Genomic DNA, 16,732 nt, shown 5'->3' with positions numbered 1-16,732 from the left:
CCCCCCCCCCCCCTCCCCCGCAACTGTAACGTGTCCCAAATAGTTATCTGGAATAACACACATTTTATCAGCATGGAGCACATTCTTTTTCGCGTATTGTGGCTCGATCTGGAAGGGGTTGTCCTCTCTGCCCGTTATCCGCAGCTCCCCTGCTCTGCTGATTACGATCACCTCTGGATTCTCCGTATATGGATGACCAACCAAAAGGGACACAGCCTGGCTCCCTTTCAGAACAACATGCACCTCCGTCCTCACCGTCACACCGTCGATGCTGATATCAGCCGTCAGCACTCCCAGCAGCTGTACGCGTCATTTGCCATAACCCACAAAACAGTTCAATTTCGTCTCGTGATAACTAAGTCCCAGTTCGTCCGCGACATCCTTTCGCAAGGCCACTACACTGCTTCCTAAGTCAACATAACATTTCACTTACCGCCCGTTAATGATCGCGTCTTTGAAATATTTCTGGTGTGTATCTCCGTTAATATAGAATACCGGTTGATCCCGCGAATTTGCTTGCATTGATTCGTTCGTAATTCCCGCCGACCTAGACGATCTATTTGCCGTACACGTACGCGAAATGTGTCCACTGGCTTCACATTTGAAACAGGTTGGCACGTTTTTTGGTTTATTACAAAATCGCGCCATATGCCCGATTTGTTTACACTCGTGACACTTTAGAGGTGAACGTCGATTTACCGCGCCGTTGTTATCGGGTCGTTCGTTAGACGTCGTTGCCAACGGTTCCTTTGTGTAGCTGCCCGCGTTTCGCAAATCTGTCAACAACTCGCTTGGTTTTTTATATCGAGCTAACGGTCCTAGGTAATCCCTAAGTCGAATGTTATCAAGGCCGTTAACGATCCATTCGATTGCATCGCGGTCTCCCATCTTTGATTTGTTACATGTCGACAATTTTTCATAAGAATATTCAACGATGGTCTGATTAGGTTTTTTCTTATAGGTTTCAGCTCGTAGTCTGGCACTCACCATGCTTTCATCCGCTGGAAAATTCTCTCTTAGCAGTTCCTTCCATTGCACCCATGATCGGTCCATGCGAGGCAAACTATCCCTCCATCTCCTCGCTACACCCGTTAACTTCATCAGGGCATAGTGGCGAACGGCGATCTCGTCCCACTGGTAAAGGTCCCCGTATTGTTCTATCTTCTCGATCCATTCGTCGATCGTGAACTCGCCCACAACAGGATCAAATGCCGGCAATACCGTTGCCAAATTGCGAAAATACCGTTCTTCTCTGCCTTGCCCTTCGTTAGCCATCACGACCAGAGAAGAAAAACGCACGTGTTCTCGCAATACCGAACTTCGAAATTCAAAACACACCGAACGACTAATGGCGTCGATTTCCCGTGTCTCTCCACGTGTCGACCCAACAAAATATTTCGAAATTCTCAGTTCCTTTCGCGTCGCGCTCACCAAAACTTACGTAGGCGAATCCCACTTCTGATAAATTGTAGGAAATATCCGGGTACTAATTTATTAAACTGGTTTACGACTTTATTGCTTTTCTTTATTTCGCTCTTACTTCGCTCGTTTCTCCTTACATTCTAACATTCGTCCTCACATTCGTTCGCTGTCTCTTGTACTCTCTCTCTCTCTCTTGCACTCATTCTTCCTGGCACTCTGTCTCCATCCTTGCCAATCATATACTCGTTTACAAACATTCCATCTATCACGCTTCCTGATTCGAGCTCTTCAAACATACTCCCATGCACACCTGATTACGCGCACCATCTCCGCGACTGACGCGTAATTCGATCTCACAATTATAAAATTCATGTACTGATATCTGCATTCTTGAATCTCGTACCAGTTGTAAATTAAAAATAGCTTCCTTAGTATTAAAACTAATTTGAAATACTAGTCTTATTGAAGCTCAAAAAGTAATTTCAGTTTCTTTCTCAACATTCATAAGACTACAGTTACCATTAAGACTACAACAATTGTTCTGGTTCAGTACTGCGTGGCTTTCTTTTTTCTCCGCCATGATTCTCTTGGTCGACAAGTTCTCGTAGCTCGAATGTAACTCATCGAAGAACACTTTGCCAATCACCTAAGGAAAAATTCTTGACAAAGACTCGAATATCGTTAGAGGAGCTATTTTTTGCAAGAGAAGTTTCGAGAGGTTAACATAATGTAACTAAAATCCCTGCGGGTTTTCGAGTTGCCTGGAATGGATGGCCACCAAAGAGAAAACCAATACTGTAGGATCCACTCGACTATAGAAAACATGATCTCCACTTCAACGACTATGCTGACGAGCTTAATTACGTATGCGACACATTAGGGAAACATTAGCTGTTTCTTTCTTCAACGTCCTGAAATATTAATTTTAATAATTAGGGGACAGGGGTAATAGTTTTTCCTAGCTCGAGAGAACGTGAAAGAGGATTTCGAATATTTACACAAATTCAATTTAACTACATTTACGAACTCTCTCAATAAATTAAATACTATTTGCAAAGTTAAGTAACAATAAATTCAAATGTGAAGGAAATATGCAGTATTCATGTACCCGATACATCTGGCTCTCCCAAAAAGTGCCCTTTTCATCGATTGTAGATAATTAACGTATGGTATGGAAGTATACACATGACATTTAATATTACATACATTCAGTAGTCTGTGCATAATACTATATTTTTATCAAAGTACAAATTCTAATATCAATTTAGTAGTTTTCAGGTGTCACTAATTATTCAAATAAAATTTTCTATCGTATTCATATAATCAATACATTTTATACAAGTATAAATATTATACTTATTTAGTAATATACAATACTTGCAGTAATTCATAAGTAATATTACATTTACAGTAGTATAAAATGTAACAACAAATGAATAATTTATATTGGTCATTTCTTATTCAAATAAAATTCCTTACTATACAAACAAAAATTGATCTGTGTTATGGAAGTATAAATGTTACGTTTAGTAATGTACCTATGTGTGATATCACATTTGGTAGAAATATATGTGAGACCGAATTACGCGTCAGTCGCGGAGATGGTGCGCGTAATCAGGTGTGCATGGGAGTATGTTTGAAGAGCTCGAATCAGGAAGCGTGATAGATGGAATGTTTGTAAACGAGTATATGATTGGCAAGGATGGAGACAGAGTGCCAGGAAGAATGAGTGCAAGAGAGAGAGAGAGAGTACAAGAGACAGCGAACGAATGTGAGGACGAATGTTAGAATGTAAGGAGAAACGAGCGAAGTAAGAGCGAAATAAAGAAAAGCAATAAAGTCGTAAAGGAGTTTAAAACTTAGTACCCGGATATTTCCTACATATATAAAGAAGGTAATACCAAATAAATAATTTCTTCTCGTGTTCTATTATTCAAATAAAATTCATCTATCATAGAGTGTTCCGGATAGAACTCAAGTGTTGGCAGAATTTAGGCTCCTTTGTAATCGTGTGCCGTTAGGTCGTTAATATTCTTCCTCGAGCGACGTGGAGAATTGAACGGAGGGCTAACAATAGTTTATGACGTGCTCGCGAAATATGTCGCTTTCGGTTTGTAGCTGAGTACGGTCAATATCAAGCCTAGAATTAGTATTCCGCATGGTTCCGAGGCTCGGCGGCCGGCCATGGCATAAATTCGGAAAAACCCACGAGCGCGTTGGGCCTTCCGTGAGTCACCAGGCGACCACCTACCCCTAGTTTCGACGCCGTGGGGGAAGGCACCGTGACGGGGGTGAGCGTGGGACGAAAGGCGCCCTGATTGGGTCTTGTTCCCAAGATCGGGGTCCAGTTGACGCGCCCCTTGGGGGCTAAGGGGTGGCAACGAAGACGATGAAGAGGCATCGCGAGGTGTCGTCGGTCGTTACTTCGCGAGACAAATTCAATCCTGAGCGAAACAGTCGTCCGATAATTCTCAGAATTCTCATCCGGGTGAGAATATCATATTGCGAGTCTTCGGATATTTTGATTTGAACTCTCGAATAATAAAGTTCGGTCTTTTGACGTAAATCAAGTGTGTAAATTTCCTTCGACGTCCCATTTTACCCTGAACATAGAGAATCGATTAATATACATAATTAGCTGGTTATTGTTGCTCGCTTAAGCGGTTAGTCGCAGTCAGGAAAATGAAAACGGACAGTTTCTTGTGTGTTGTTTTTAAGGTATTAAATAATAATTTTTCTGAATGAAATGTAAATATATTACAAAGTATGTCTTAAAGAACTATAAAAGAATTTTTGTTTTAAAAATAGGTTGATTCATTTTGTCATAACAGGCGATGGCGTGGGTGGCCACTTGGTTTGCGGTGAGCAAGATTTCTTCAAACTGAAAACACCTAAAAACAAAACTAAAGGTAGATTTAGAAAATATATTAGACTAACGGGTCCCTAATCGAAGGATTTTTTATTTTCTTGTATACTTTTTTTTTTATCCTGTATTGAATCGCTTAATTTTAGTGAAAAAAATTGAAAATCGACTTCAAATGTACGCTATCTTGTTTTAAATTAACTTTATTCAAAATCCTTCGTTCAGGGACCCGCTAGACTAATCTATTTTCGAAATCTACTTTTGTTTTTGTTTTCAGGTAAACCAGTGTAGAGAAATCTTGCTCACCGAAACCTATGTTTTTAAATCATCGGCTGTTACGACGATATAAATTAAACGTTTCTTAAAACGAAAAATGTCTTTTAGTTCTTTAAAACATGCTTTATAATATACTTAATTGTTTCTTATGCAAATTATTATTTAATAACTAAAAAAAATCACAAAGAAATGTCGTTTTTCCTCTTCCTGACTGCGACTAACCCCTTAATTCATATAGCTATTTATGTTTATTTTGTGTACGACCCTTTGCGGGCCACACAAGGAACTTCCCGATTACAGGACCATCTATCACGAATAAAAAAAATGTTTGAAACTAGTGTTTTGAAGAGGTCTCATAGCCAGCTTTCACAGTGCATGATCAAAAATGAGGTATTCCATTAAAAAAATCATGTTGACCTTGACGTGACTTTGACCGGTCCTTTGGAAGTCAAACGGACACGATGATTCAATAGAATTTTTGAAACCAGAACATTTCTCTAAATCATTTTTCTCACAAATGTTCCATTTTGGAAATATTTTACTGTTTCCATATTTTTGGGGCAGCCTGTATGTATACATGTACAAGTATTATATACGCATAAATATAATAATAATATATGTATATATATTATTTATTTCCGTTTAGTTATTCACTCATAAATTTATATTCTCCGATCTAGATTGCGTTATTGAGTTAAGTTTTCTTAAAAAAAACTAAAAAACTACTGGACCGAATGAGAACAAAATCTAATCAGCTCTAAGTTAGATTGATACACATCGATTGCATCATCGATCATTTTGATCTCTATTAGTTTTTTAGAAAACGTTAACGAAAAATTTGTTTACATACGTACATACATACGCACGCACGCACGCACGCACGCACGCACGCACACGAACAATTTATTAAAAATAGGCTTAAAATTACTCCAATGACCTTGAAATATGGAGATCTGCTAAAAAATCGATTTTTTATTTTAGGAGCAAATACAATAACTTCCCTATAAATCGGGAAGTTAATAAAAGTATAACTACTGCATTCAGCAATGTGTATGCGATATCACATTTCATAAATGCACAAGATGAAACACCGAATAAACAGTTTCCAACCGTCATTTAGTATTCGATTAAAATCCTGTCCACCTCTAGAGAATTAATATGGCGCACACGTCCCGAAAATTATATGTACGGCAGCGGCTCGGTGCTTTTCTTCCGCCGTTAAGCGCGTTCGACACCGTAGTTTACCGTCGAATATAGATACGTACATAGAAATGTCTCCATGTATTATATTTCGCAAGTAGACAACAAGTAATTCCAACTACGTTTCACGGCCCATTTAAGTTGCTAACTTGTCCTATCACCCATTTTCCTACTCGTCCTTTAACAGTCGTCTCGGCCGTGTACGTGTATCGGTAGAAGGGGTGTGTGAGCGGCGATGCAACACGCTTGCAATATACAGCACTACACGCGGCCCTTATCAAAATTATCAGGCTGCTATTCCGTGGACACCCCCCGCCGCCTCGCTGATGCCCGTATCCTGCGAACTTGCCGCGCACAATAGAGAAAGTTTCACCGATTTACCGATTATCTCAGACCGAGCCAAGTTACCGCTCGGTCCCGACTGCGATTTCTAGAATTCGCCGATGAACGGGAATGTACGCGACCCCGAAGTGAATATCATCTTAGCGTAATCGCATGGCGTATTACGTTATCAAAGCCCTGAACATGCACCGGAAAATGCAATACTGGGCTCTCGCGGGGTTCCTTCCTCGTGAAAAGTGACCGGGAATATTCGAAATTCCTACGATTCTTTTCGTAGAATTTTATAAAGGGAATATTTCATAAAACGTAGTATAATGAAATGTGTTTTGGTCCATGTCTGGTTTCATAGACATGGTGTGTTATTTTGCTTCTGATACATTCTTGTTTACATTCTTATGTACTCTGGAGTGATATATTAATATAATTATCTTAATTCTTATTTACATTCTGTCTAATTGTTCAAATTGTTATAGATTTGTATTATTTTGTTATTGTTACATATTTAATACGACCAGGCTGATTCACATTTTGTTCAATTGTCCAGATTGTTACTCTACTGTTAGCTATTTTTATTATATTTAGAGCTATTAAACAGCTATAGATTTTTAGAGATAAATTATCCTTAGATATTTTTATAATTCAGTATTCCTTCTAATGAATGAAGGAAACGTAATAATTTGTGTTTGAATTATTAATTCCTTGTACAGTGACATATTATGTGGAATAACTTTTTAAATTCTGTTTTTATAGTTTTATTGTTTCTAATTCTTTTCGTACATTAACTTCTCTTGCTCTCTATCGTGTACGTCTTTGTCTAATTGTTAAGATTCCTTTACACTTTCCCTGTTATTTTATTATTATACATATTTTCTTATTATATTTAATGCGATTTAGATTGAATTTATCAATGAGAAATTAAATTATGTTGGAATTGATGCTATGGTTGGATCTTATTTATTAAATAACTGTGAAATCATTGAATGAAACAAAGATGCTTCAGTTTCCACCGAAAGCGATTGTTTAACTAGAATCTGACCTCCGTTAAGAAACTTCGTGTATCACTCTTGTGGCATTTAATCCATCGATGAAGTTGGATCAGTTATGCATTTATTCATCAGAACAAAAACTTTCGGTAAAAATATTCCCCAGTTATTGGAATTTCTCAAAAGTTAAAGTTGACTAAAAGTAACTTCTTTTCAATCCCACCTTGATTCGAACTTCATCGAATTGAACGAGATATCAAGTCGAGGGACTATTCTTCTGCTTTTGGGTGAAAAGAATCAATTTGTACTTCTTAGATTTTATTTGAGCATACATATAGTGTCTAGAATAGAAGTGATTAAAACGCATAAAACCCAGCGTCCCATTTCAAAAAACATTTATAACCTTGATATCTCATAAAAAAACGACTCCATAAAAAATTATGTTCTGCCACTATAAACGCTCGTCAAAACAACGTAATTCGCCCTGGCAAATTATTTCATAGGGCTGTAAGTAACGGAGATATTCAAGGTGGAATGAGTTATTCCCCCACCCTGTATAAACAAATGTACCAATTTTCAAAAGTTTATGCCAATTACGTTGGCTGGAAACAATAATTCCTGAAAATTGCCTCGAAACTGGTAAACATAAAAACAAATACCTCCAACAGGAAAATAGATATTTTTTTCACCAGAGACACGAAGGAACCTCCTTAATTCCGGAAGAGGTCTTTCCGTCTCTCAGACGTCTCCTGCGACGTTACAATTTCTCTCTCCCCGGACCATCGACCAAAGAAGGCAGTAGACTGCGAGCTTTCCGCGACGATGAATTCCCTTGAATTTTTACGCGATACGATTCTGTACGCGTTCCATCACGCTTAGCTGGACGTTCCCGAGCCACGAAGATGGAGGAGAGATAGAGCGAGATAGTTTCACCTTGCCGTAGTCCCAGGGGAAAACTGGTCAGATGGCAGGAGAAGACCGCAGGCTTCGCCAGGGAAAACCGGACGGTCCTCGGAAAATTCCACGAAGTTATTACGCGTCTCTCGTCCCACATATCGTCGCGAAAGAATAATGGCCGCTTCCTGCGTTGACTTTCAGCCACGTCGAAATGAAAAGTCGGAGGGGCGGAGGACACGCGACGCCGCGCGACGGAAATGAAGCCGTGGTCGGTCTTGATTTTTTTCACAACAATATCCTCTCGCGAGATAAATATCGCCAGGCAACGGCGAGGGTATCAATTTGCGTGCTACAAAGGAGTTGGTCGGCCTTCTTTTTCTGACACCATACTCGAGTTAAGAGAAACAGTTTTACGAAGAACGCTGCGTGGAAAGAGAATGCTGTCATTTGGGAATGTTTTCCGATCCCACAAACGTTGTCCTACATAAATGTTTAGTATAAATGTTTTGTATGTAATGTAAAGTTCAAGTATAGTAGTGGACAAAAGAGAGTTTAAAAGGTAAACGATACAAAAAAAATATGACAATGTCCAAAAAGGAACTATATTTTACAGCAGCAATGCTGTTTTCATAAACATACGAATATATACGTATGCTTCATACGAAGTAATAAAAACAAGAATATTATGCATACCAACGAGATATATGTATGAAATGAAAAACATAATAGAAACATACAGTCAGTGTAAGAAGTAATCGTACAGCAACCAATTTAAAATAAAATTGATAAGGAAAGAAATAAGAGGTTGACATTAAAAATAATAAACTGTAATTTACGCAAATTCTACTCTAAAAATATGTAGGAATGTTGGTTAATTATTTCTTCCCATAAAATTTATTAATAAAATAAATATATGAAGTTATATTTGGAATTGGTTCCTGTACGAATACTTATTACACTGACTGTATGTATATATGTAAATCTACCTCATGTCGCACACATTTCATGCGTTTTGCTTGGTCAAGTTTACTCTAAAAAGTTTTACACTACAATTTTGTAATTTTTCTTCAAACTTTGGTTCGAATGTACCGAATATAAATACAGACCTCGGAAACTTTTTTAAGATCACGAACGTTACAATTATCCTGTGGATACAAATAAAGAGTCTTATCTAAAGTCTCCAGGCGGGAAACGTTGTCCTAGCAGTGATTTCGAAGAATTTCGAGATACACCGGAACGCGAGATTGCTTGCCTTACCGTTTCCCCATTTTGATATCCAGCTTGATTCCCCCGTGAGATCGTGACATAGCGAGATGTTCTTCCATTTCGAAGCTGTATCTGTACTTTGATCGGAAAAGTTAACTAGGCGTGGAGGGAGAGAGAGTGAAAAAAGGGGGAACGAGATCACGGAAGCGACGCGAGAAGTTTCGCTGTTGTCGTATCGCGATCATTTTTAACAAACACGAAACCACGAGGAAAAAACTATTGGATTTCAGGGATGCTGGCAACTCATAGCAATAGGAGGAGGAATAGGGAGGGCGTACATCCCCGTTTCCGACTTGTTTTATGGAAGATCACCGCCACGATAAGAAACTGGCTGTGCCTGACAGCTTTCCGATGGCAAAAGGACGAAAGGGAGACGTGGAGCACCTGGTTTGCGAAGGGACGTGTTTTTAAAGGAACCTCCTTGATCTGGACTGAAAAGCTTCGCTGCTTTTGCCATGCCAGCATGGAATTCTTCGCGAAGCAAGTCAGTTTTTGGCGATCTGCTCGAAACGAGGTGCGGCTTTAGAGTAACGTTTGATTAGAAATATTATTTTGATAACTAATTTATTGCAATTTCGTAATTTTAATTAATGTTAAATCCTGGAGTTTATAGATCTTATTAGAAAGGAAGGGTTGTTTTGTTTGTTATTGTTTAGGAATTCAACCACCGTTTCATTCTTAATAAGATTCATAGACACTACAACTATACATTATTTAGAATTAAAATTTATGTTCTTAAATTATTCTTAACATTATTAAGCACATAAAAATAATAAATATGAAAATTGAATGTTTATATCGTATTATACATATTAAGATATAATCGAATATATTCAGTTCTGTATAAAATAGCCAAAGAATAAAATTAATAAATTACAATATCGCGAAAATATTAAATGCATGGAACTTAATAATTTGAAAATTTTGATCTCGTAGAATTTTTATTCTAAGAATTAATTGAACATGAATGATTAACTTTCTTCATATACAAACATGAAAATCATAAAATTGTAAATATGAAATGCCAGGTTTAAAATTAAAAACAATGGTAGAATTCGACTTAGCAGACATGTTAATATGTATATCGGCTCAGGTGTTCCTACTCCGGTAGCGAATGATTTGACGTCATGCTACCTAAATCTTGAAGTAAGGGCTTTCCAAGGATCTGGCAACGGAGTGGTGAAGGCAATGATGCTTTCTGGTAAGAGGACTGTGAGAGACAGCATAGCATTTGTCCTAGAACTGCTGCGTCGAAAGCTATTTTCGCAATCTAAGCTGCTAAATTTTCTAACAGGTACTTCCATTTTTGAAAGGACAAAAGGGTAGAATTTTGTTCGAGTGATAGATGACGCGTCGAAACCCTCTATAGCGATTTAGTCGACATTTTTATTCTTAATTAAATATGTAGTTAATGCATTCTTAATCCATTCTTTTCTATTAATAGATCGTTCAACTGAAACACAACTTGTACAATTTGCAATACAATTATAACAGAATATAATATACGAAATACTATTTGTAAAAATGTAGATATTACAAAATTATGTTCTGTTTAATTTTTAACGAAGAATAGATTAACTATTTGACTGTTTAATGAAAAGGATGTGAATAAATCATGTGTCCAGTTTATGTACAGTCATATGTACTACATTCTTTTACTTTACCTCATTTTTGTAAATTTAACAATGTGCTCGTCGCACCCGCAAAAGACTATAGGTCAAACACAGATACATACCAGGAGACCATACTAAATTTGTGATTGCAAAAGAAATACATATTATAGATTGATGTTCCTTGCAAGTGTGACACCTAAGAAACTACTGTCTTTTAAATTTTCTTGTTTATAGTTTTGATTATAATTATACATCTGCATGAACAAAAATGTAAACAACTATACAAGTGAATTTATTCAAGAATATTAAAATTTTAGATTCGTTGAATTTTCTCTCGATCTCAGTAATCTTCTACGAATATTTCAAACACTGTTAAGTTTATAAACCTTTCCTGTTCTTTCCTTAATGTTAATATCATCTATGGAGCCCGCAATGACTTTTTGCCGCGTTTACCAGAATGGTGGTCAGCGACCATTAACTTGCAAGTAAACGACAGAAGTTTTCGTTGCGTTATCACATAATTGAAATGGCGGCGTTGCCATTAACAGACGCCAAGCGTGGCCCGTTTGTGGAAACGTAATTCCTGTAACTACTCTAGACGCCGCCTCGAGTCACTTTATTAAATGTACACCGGTCGCGACGATCTAATTCCATTATTATTATTTCTATTATCATTTTCCATTATATTCTATTTTTCCCCTCGGTAATAACAGACTGCTGCTTTTATCTGCATCTTTTTCTGGTTCCCCGTTTCTGATACCGTAACGTACACCACGAATACTCGTGCGAGTTTTTGGATTTTGGCTTTGACTTCCCGCGGCTGCATCTAATTTCTCTCGGTACTGTAGCATTAAAGTATACACTTTTATCGTGTAATTTTATCGCAATGGACCAGCTTGCAAAATCCCCGAAATAACTCACCAGAGCCGCGAGATTCCACGAAATATAGGAAAGACTGGCGAGATAGGGAGCAGGAATTTTGCATACGGTTATTTTTCTTGTAATATGTAACGGGTTAATGCTATAATTGTGTGCTTTCAAACTGACGCTGTCTGGGAATATTTATTCACGAATATCAGATACGCTCTCTTCTAAAATGGCACACTTTGGGTGGATATTATTTCTGTTCGTGGATTTTTCTACTACAAAGAAACAAAAATTAATTGCACAATGTTTTGAAGTGACACTTTAATGATTAATAACCAACGAACACAGACAAATGTGTTTCAAATAATAGAACTCGTAGAAAATATTTCTTTATTCATACAACATTATTCCACAGAAAAAGTTCTTAAAATGGCTTTCGTGTTTCAGTAATTAAAGGACGTAAATCGTAAAAACGTTTGAATAGCATTCTTTTGGGACGCTTTTTGGACGATTTAATTAGTCGCAAAGCGGTTCGATTTATAGAATTAAGTTCCGAATTATAAACGTTGAAAAAGTCGAGCACATACTTGAGCGGTAAAATTTCAGGGTAATCCAGTGCCAACGTCACCCTGAACAGGTGCTTCAACTTGAAACGTTTCTATTTCAACTACCGGAAATCCTGTTGCTGAGTTTCGAAAAGTCAAATTAATTGCTGGATCGTGTAGAAACATTACGACATCGTGAATCACCTCTTCGTCGAGATTAACGGTTGCACGCTTGTTAATTTAATAAAAAAGAAGAAAAAATTACCTTCGATGATCATAAAAATGTCGCGTTTAATCGCTTTAATTTTATAAATTTTCACCAAACACAAGTTCGTGACTTAATATCTGACATGCAACGAATTCCGATTAGGAACATTCACTAAATCCCTCCATCCCTCTTTAGATGGAGTCGATAATTTAGATAAAATTAATTCCAATGATACATTCATTTGGAGTTCCTTTATTACTTAATATCATTTATTATATTATTCAACGTTTCAAGTGCAAGTTTTTTTATAAACTTCACCATTTCGTTGCATTGCTCCTACTCAGGTTATCTTCTTACAAAATTTTCCATTAAACAGGATGGATAAGTTGCATTGTTAAATGCATTTCAGGCAGTTCCTTTAATATTTTGTAATGAGATCTATTCTTGCAGCTTTTGTTGTGCTGACCTCTTTATTACTAATTGTTTAATTCATTTTGAATGGGGGATGAGGATTGTCAGTATTGTCTGTCACTTTACTTCAGAGGTATTTGTTTGTGTTTTTTTCTTCTTCATTTCTTCATTTCAAGAAGAGTTGTAATACTTTCTTTAGGTGAATGCTCTTGCCATTTCTGGGTCGCTCTGTACCCAGTTGGCATTTTCTAATTGCAGAAGAGGAGTGGCGGGTAAAGTTGCTCGAAGGTTTCCAGGTCTTTCTGTAAACCCCTTCCCCGACTGAGTAATTTATTTCTTTGAGAGAAGTTATTTTTGAAGATATTCTTAAATGACTTTTTCTGTTACCATTACTAATCAGCTTTTTTACTTTCCAGATGATTCTATTATAATTCTATTATATTTCATTTAATTTTTTATTAATTTTTCAGAGATTCTAAAAGAATATATGTTATAAAATAGCATTCAAAAATTTCACAAATAAATATAGTATATAGTATAGTATAGTAAATATACCAAAAGTACAATATAAGTATTTTTTTAAATCTAGAAATATATTTTTTTCCAGTATATTCATTGTCAGATTCGTTATACAATTTTGTATATAAATGTTCTGCAACTCCATCCACAACATATATTTCAATCACTGAAATCACCATTCAAAAGTTATGAATTATTTTCAAAATTTTTGTTCACATAAAAATGGTCAATATCGAAGACTGTTTGACCAAATTACAAGTGAGACTTATAAAAATTTCTTATCTGGCTACGGCCTTTGGACAATTTTTGAATCTGTTCTTCAGTACTTAATAATAACACACGTGAGTTGTCTTTTTATTCAAGAGTGTTATTTTGAAAACAGAAGCCGTTTCATAGGCTGTTACACGAAACAAGCAGGTGTCACACTGAACGTCGCGAAGCTCATGCATAAAAAAATCTCGAGAAGATTAATTACACCTGTAACTCGGGGCGGAAATCACACGTGTCGTCGTTTCCTGAAGACAAACGACTCAGTCGAACGTATTTGGAGATCCTATCGGTGGCGATAAAACCCGTTCTACGCTTGCCATTTTATTTGTTAGGCCGAGACCCCCGACGAATTCTCTTTTTCCCCGAGCCTTTCCATCCTTCCGCCATTAGTCCCTTTTTCTCGGTGCCGGTGTCTCGTGATTTTCCACCTCCGATCCCCTTTTTTCGTGGCTTCGAAGGGTGCTGGCTTCCTGCAGCTCCCGAGGGAACACGATTGAATTTGTAAGTTCACTCGTGCGAGAAGTACTGCGTCTGATCGCACACGTAGGAACGGGATGGCAAACCATGCGAGTCGTTTGGCCTCGGGGTGTTCCAGCTTTATTGCCAAGGCTCTTGAACTTAACGAAAAAAGTAAATCGTGGCGAAGTGCCGCGTTACGGATAACCGCGTCTGTATTTCGTCGGCGACTTGCTTGTCTTGGGTCTCATTTAACCCTTTTCTCGCTTATGGAAATTATGCGAGAGTCGTGTCGTTTATGTTAGAGTAAGTGTAACAGTTTGGGAAAACTCGGGCTTTTTGTGCTTTAGTTGAAAATAGATTCTATTTTGATTTTTTCAGAGAGGGAATTATTTTTTATTGATAAGAAGTTGTAAAGAATGGTAATATATAAATAGGAAATTATATAAAATTATAATTTATGAATATAAATGGGTTTGAAATGGTTGGAGCAATTACGAATAAAATTATCTAAATAGCTAATCATTATAGCTAATAGTTTTTAAATAGTAATGAAGTAATTTCAGTTTATCATATCCTCTTCCATAAATGAAAATACAAAAGTGTCCCCTGGCAGACTTATAAATATTCTAATATTTAAATATAATCTGTCTATTTTAAATATTTTCATATAACAGTATTTAAATTCCTTTATGGAATAATTTGTTCGTTATATATCAATTAGATACTTATTTATTTATCCATCTAATTTATGTCACTTTTAAAGATGTCTGTTGGCTCTTTTATTACCGGGCACTCAGAAGTTCGTCTCGAAATGTGAGCCATTCAATTTTACACGGTACGTTCCGTTTTAATGGATGGACGTAGGTACCGTCTTAATTATTCGAGACATCTCAAAATGCTTCGTCGAGTCAAAGAACTTCGAGTGGGAAATTATACAGTAGATTCCTTTATAGTTAAAAAGCATTTCTAAAGATTAAGAAGTCGCCATATTACGTAGAACGAAATTATGATTCTATTAAAGGGAACAAAATCACTTTTAAAAAATAGGGGAATATTAGACATAGTTTAGAAAAAAAAAAACAATAATATACATGTCGAATTGAGTAACCTCCTCCTTTTTCGAAGTCGGTTAATAAATTAGGCTATTTCTGGGTTTATAGTTTGAATAATTCTATTTTCAAACCACGTAATATTGATAAAATTATAAGTTACAAGTGTATTAATGGTTCAAAGTAATTCATTTTTGTCTGAGATCTGTAGTACTCTGCTAGAAAGATTAAATTTTATACAAGAAATAAAATAATATAATTTTTGAAAATATTAGTTATTAAACGAATAAAATCTCAACGCCTCTGTTGAAAAAACCTTTAGGAGTATGTTTTCCAACAACACATGATATTTCTAATGTTATTAAATAATTTCAGACATTTTGGAAACTCGTCGATAATCATTCAATTCTTCTCTTGTACCTTGTCCCTGTCAACAACTCTCTCCTTTCTCAATTTGAGGTCTTAGTTTTCATCCCATTTCACTAACCCGCTTCTTTGCTTCCTCGGCAACCAACGTCTTGAGGAACCTGACCATGCGAGAGTCCGACTTAATCAGTCGCGTAGGTCCCGACATCAAAAAGGTGAAAATTCGTCGTTTGATCGCAGGCCAGGCCCTGACGGCACGGAACAGCCAAGTCGAACACGAGTTCGTATTTAAATGGAAATCAAAGTCCCTCTTTTGATCGAAATCCAACAAGCTGATCCTCAGTCTTCGCGCATACATCCAGTGCAGTGGTCTCTAATCTTTATAAATTCGCGTCTTTCTCAAATCCGTAGTCTTTTTCCACTCGCTATATAATTTAGAAGGGGAATAAGCCCTTTGCAATAAATCATCCCGATTAATTATTATTAACAGTTCTGTAGAATCGAAAATGTAGCTGATGTAGCCTTGAAGTTTCTTATTCTATATGTATGAATCTATTTAAACTACAGGCTTAAATGAAGGCATATGATTAGTTTTTACATCTAATAATTTGTAAGTTCAACTATAATCTGTTAAAAAAATGACAATAGATGAAATTTAGCGATTACGTACTAAACTTTGTGAATAAATACATCGTAATGACTATCAGGTTGACACTTAGGTTATTACTAGATCATTTTATTGTTATTTCATTTTGCATAAGTGTTTATTATATTAGTTTATATCATAAATACATCAAATCTGCAATCTACTGATAACCAATAATAATATTGATGATCGTTGGAAGCAAAATCAACCTGATATATCAAATATCCAAATCGATATCAAATATATCAAAGTAAATGCCTTGCAAGTCGTTTTCAGAAAAAATAAATTCGATCCATAAAGGGTTTAACGACAGTTATAAGTGTCCGAATGTAAAGGCACATAATTAATTTCTACACCTAATATATGGACCACTTAAACTGTCTATAAAATTATTTATTCGCACCCTATGCAAAAATACATTCAAGTAACTGTCAATAATATCGCGCAACGCATACCCCACAATAAATACAATTTCCGCCCACGTTTTACCGTCGCAGGCGCAAAATACCTACTACCCTCGACAAATTGTG

General features: G+C 36.5%; 2 protein-coding genes across 3 annotated transcripts in view; both read right to left on the bottom strand.

The window, feature by feature from the left end:
• LOC128872653 (glutamate receptor 1) overlaps positions 1 to 16,732 on the bottom strand; it is a 648,027-nt gene that overhangs the window by 199,518 nt on the left and 431,777 nt on the right. The gene's annotated exons all lie outside the window — the stretch shown is intronic.
• On the bottom strand, positions 92 to 1,605 carry LOC128872663 (uncharacterized). Its single transcript, XM_054115593.1, has one exon. The coding sequence runs from the start codon at positions 1,273 to 1,275 to the stop codon at positions 430 to 432; it is 846 nt and encodes a 281-aa protein (XP_053971568.1). The 5' UTR covers positions 1,276 to 1,605; the 3' UTR covers positions 92 to 429.

This window comes from Hylaeus volcanicus, chromosome 2 (genome assembly GCF_026283585.1).
Source record: "Hylaeus volcanicus isolate JK05 chromosome 2, UHH_iyHylVolc1.0_haploid, whole genome shotgun sequence".
In the NCBI taxonomy this organism is placed as follows: domain Eukaryota; kingdom Metazoa; phylum Arthropoda; class Insecta; order Hymenoptera; family Colletidae; genus Hylaeus; species Hylaeus volcanicus.
This window is presented reverse-complemented; position numbering and strand designations above follow the sequence as displayed.